Raw genomic sequence first — 3,618 nt, 5'->3', positions numbered from 1 at the left:
CAGCTACTTTTTATAGCATGCATGCTCTTATGTGCATGTTTATTGTAGTTGAAAACAAGAAGAATTGTGTTCAGTTCCGTATGTTTTATATATCTTGACAAGTAACCTCACAAATTTTGTGTACAATTCCGTATGTTTTACATTTAAGTGTCATCAATTTTCTAACAAAAAAAACACATGTACTAAGCATTCAAAACGTCATTCAATATTGATTAACCAGAACAAATCCAATACAAACTAAAACCCTACACAAAGTTAACCTCAGTTTCATATACATTCAGGGTATTTGGATTCTATTATATCCAAAACATCTTTTACTTCAAAAACACAAATGGATTTAACAGGAGCTTGCGAATCGGATCTTCACTTGCATCCACCCTTTGTGACCCACTCGCACAACTTCTTAAGCTTCTTGTCTCCTTCAACAGCTCTCGTTGCCTAGCAATTCTGAACACGAGTGGTACAGAATTAAGAATGTTACAACATGTGTCTTCAAGGCGGACGGTTGGAGGCACGCGATAACACCCATGAAAGAAAGGATGCTGAAGCGCTTGCATGGCTGTGGGCCTTTCACAAGGACACCATGAAAGAAGAGAAGCAATAAGATTAACCGCATCAGAGCTTGCAGTCGTCAATATTTCAGAGAACCGCACACCAGGGAAATCAGGAAACTGATAACATATGTTTCTAGCAAGATCAAGTCCGGAGAACCACGCACTTTCAGTTGGGGTGCCTAACACTCGGCAGATTTTATACATTACATCTGATTCAGAAGAACCTTGAAACAATGGTTGGTTGGTAAATAACTCAGCCATGATTGCACCAGCTGCCCACATATCAACCGAAGAATTGTAATATGGCGAACGTAGAAACACCTCCGGGGCACGATACCACAATGTTGTAACATTATGCGTATATGGCGGTTTACCATTCATCTCGCGGGCCATACCAAGATCACTGATCTTTACCAGATTCTTGGATACAAGAAGGTTCTCCGGTTTGAGATCACGGTGAAAGTATCCTTTGTGGTGCATGTGTGCAAGACCTTGAAAGATTTGGAAACATAAGTTTCTGATTTCGGTTTCCGAGAAAGGTTTCATTCTTGCAACCGTAAACTTGTAGAGATCGCATTCCATGCATTCGAATATCAAGAACAATGTGTTGTTTTCTCGTATGATCTCCTTGAGTTTTACGATATTCGGATGATTGGCCATCTTGATGAGTGATTTGACTTCCCTCAGGTTCATGCACTCTTCCGCTGTGTGATATTCTTGGATGAGTTTCTTGATCGCAACAAGTTCACCAGTTTGCTTATTCATGGCTTTCCACACAACTCCATAAGCCCCACGTCCAATTTCCATGATTCTTTCATATTTCTCCATAGCGTATAGATTGTAGTACAGTGAGTTTTGAAGCAATTTATTTAGTAGTATGGTGAATATGAAATTAGGGTGTGTGTTACTTATTTAAGTATACGGATTTTGTCTTGTACAGAATGTCGGTGTTTACAAAATAAGTTCTCTAAATACGAGATAAGTATATCTACAAAATTCAAATTTACAAATCTGAGTTTTAAAAATACCGTTGTTTCATTTATTATTTTTCAAGATTTTATACTGATTCGTCGATTCATGTTACGTGCGTAGAAAGTACGTAGAATCCATTGATTTGTCATTAAATGATTTGAATTGAGGGAACATTACTTGCACTTGTTCGTTTAAGAAAATAAATAATCTGATTTTTAAAATTAGTTCAAAATGACTTTAGGGCTAAAAAATAGAATCACATAAATATAAAGAAAACTATTGGGTGGTGGGTCTGATTTTGCAAGTTTGCGGTGTTTTAGAATATGGTTCTATCCACGGGTAAAAGACCATGTGATTTATCTTAGGATAAATTACATTTTTCATCCTTCATTTGAATCACATAAATATAAAGAAAACTATTGGGTGGTGGGTCTGATTTTGCAAGTTTGCGGTGTTTTAGAATATGGTTCTATCCACGGGTAAAAGACCATGTGATTTATCTTAGGATAAATTACATTTTTCATCCTTCATTTTGAAGCGAATTGCAATGGATGACATTAGGGCTAAAAAGGTGTTTAAAAAATAGAATGATAAAGAAAACTAATCGGGTGGCATGTCTAACTTGACAAGTTTGCGATGATTTAGAATATGGTTCTATCCACCGGTAAAAGACTTTGTGATTTATCTTAGGGTGAATTACACTTTTAGTCCTTTATGTTTGTAGCGGGTTGCAATGGATGACCTTAAACTTTAATAATTACAGTCGCAGTCCTTTATTTGCAAAACTTGTTACACGTTAGGTCCTTTGACTCTAACCTCGTCAAAACTTTCAGTAGTGAGGTCATGTGCAACCCATGTGAGGGCAAAATAGTCATTTAATACAAAAAAAAGAATGTTAAAATTTAAAAACTTATATAAAAATTATAAATCTAAACCATCGTCGTCATCATGATCTCCCCTGTACTCTCCCCCCCCCCGTACTCTCTCTCTCTCTCTCTCTATACATACTACTTCTACAACCATCATCATCCGGCCACCACCGCCCACCTCCGTCCATCCCGCTTGCACCAAATTCCTTATTCCTAAATGAAACATCAAAAATAACTTATTCACATTCTCTACACGAAATTCCTTATTCCTAAATGAAACAGCAAACCACCAAGTCGGGTCTTCGATGTTTTTAAGGTATCGAATCGCGGTCGCTCGACCCGTACCCACCCGGCCACCATAGCTAAAAGTGGCAAACCGATCATCATACACTTCTAAAACAATCCTAATAGACTCAATTAACACCTTAAGATTCAAATTAGGGACAATTAACGAAGTGGGTGTACCTTTGTTAAATTGATGACGCAAGATTCAATCTTGAACGTGTTATTGATGAGGTCATCGGACATTTGTGAAATGTTGAAGAAATTGGCGAAGATTGAGTTAATGGTTGGTGGGTTTTCATGGGTGAGGTTGAGGGCGACGGTGAGGAGGACGGATGGTGAAGCGACGACGTTTTGGAGGAGGTTGGAGAACTTGTCGTTGTTGTAGTGGGAGAGGATTAAGGTTTTGAGTTGGGGTTTTGTGAGGGGTGTGGTGGAGATACGGTGGTGGGTTGAGTGGAGGGCAGGTGGGATGGACGGAGGTGGGCGGTGGTGGTGGTGGTTGTAGAAGTTGTATGTAGAGAGAATGAGAGTACAGGGGAGAGAGAGAGTACATGGGAGATGATGATGGTTTAGGTTTATAATTTTTAAGAAGTTTTTAAATTTTGACACTCTTTTTTGTATTAAATGACTGTTTTGCCCTCACATGGGTTGCACATGATCTTAACTGAAAGTTTTAACCAGGCTAGAGTCAAAGGACCTAAGGTGTAATAGGTTTTACAAATAAAGGACTATGACTATAATTATTAAAGTTAAAGGTCATCCATTGCAACTCGCTACAAACATAATGGATTAAAAGTGTAATTTCCCCTTAACTCTTTTTTTCTATCTTTTGTAGTGATTCAATCTCCACTACAACGTTGTCCGTGGATGAGAGAGGATGTAGAAGAGAGAAAAGGGTGAGTTTTTACTTTGCTTAATAGCAAAATAAGATGAGATAT

At 38.1% G+C, this 3,618-nt stretch overlaps 1 protein-coding gene across 1 annotated transcript; it reads right to left on the bottom strand.

Annotated features, from left to right (window-relative positions):
- Nucleotides 1-249: 249 nt before the first annotated feature.
- Nucleotides 250-1,382, bottom strand: LOC110905558 (cyclin-dependent kinase F-4). The gene has a single exon (XM_022151214.1). The coding sequence runs from the start codon at nucleotides 1,380-1,382 to the stop codon at nucleotides 315-317; it is 1,068 nt and encodes a 355-aa protein (XP_022006906.1). The 3' UTR covers nucleotides 250-314.
- Nucleotides 1,383-3,618: the final 2,236 nt, after the last annotated feature.

This window comes from Helianthus annuus, chromosome 14, assembly GCF_002127325.2.
Source record: "Helianthus annuus cultivar XRQ/B chromosome 14, HanXRQr2.0-SUNRISE, whole genome shotgun sequence".
Classification (NCBI taxonomy): Eukaryota; Viridiplantae; Streptophyta; class Magnoliopsida; order Asterales; family Asteraceae; genus Helianthus; species Helianthus annuus.
The sequence above is the reverse complement of the archived record's forward strand: the minus strand, read 5'-3'. Positions and strand labels throughout refer to the sequence as shown.

Coding starts and splice junctions, on each gene's coding strand:
- LOC110905558 (XM_022151214.1), bottom strand. CDS start 1,382: ATGGAGAAATATGAAAGAATCATGGAAATTGGACGTGGGGCTTATGGA.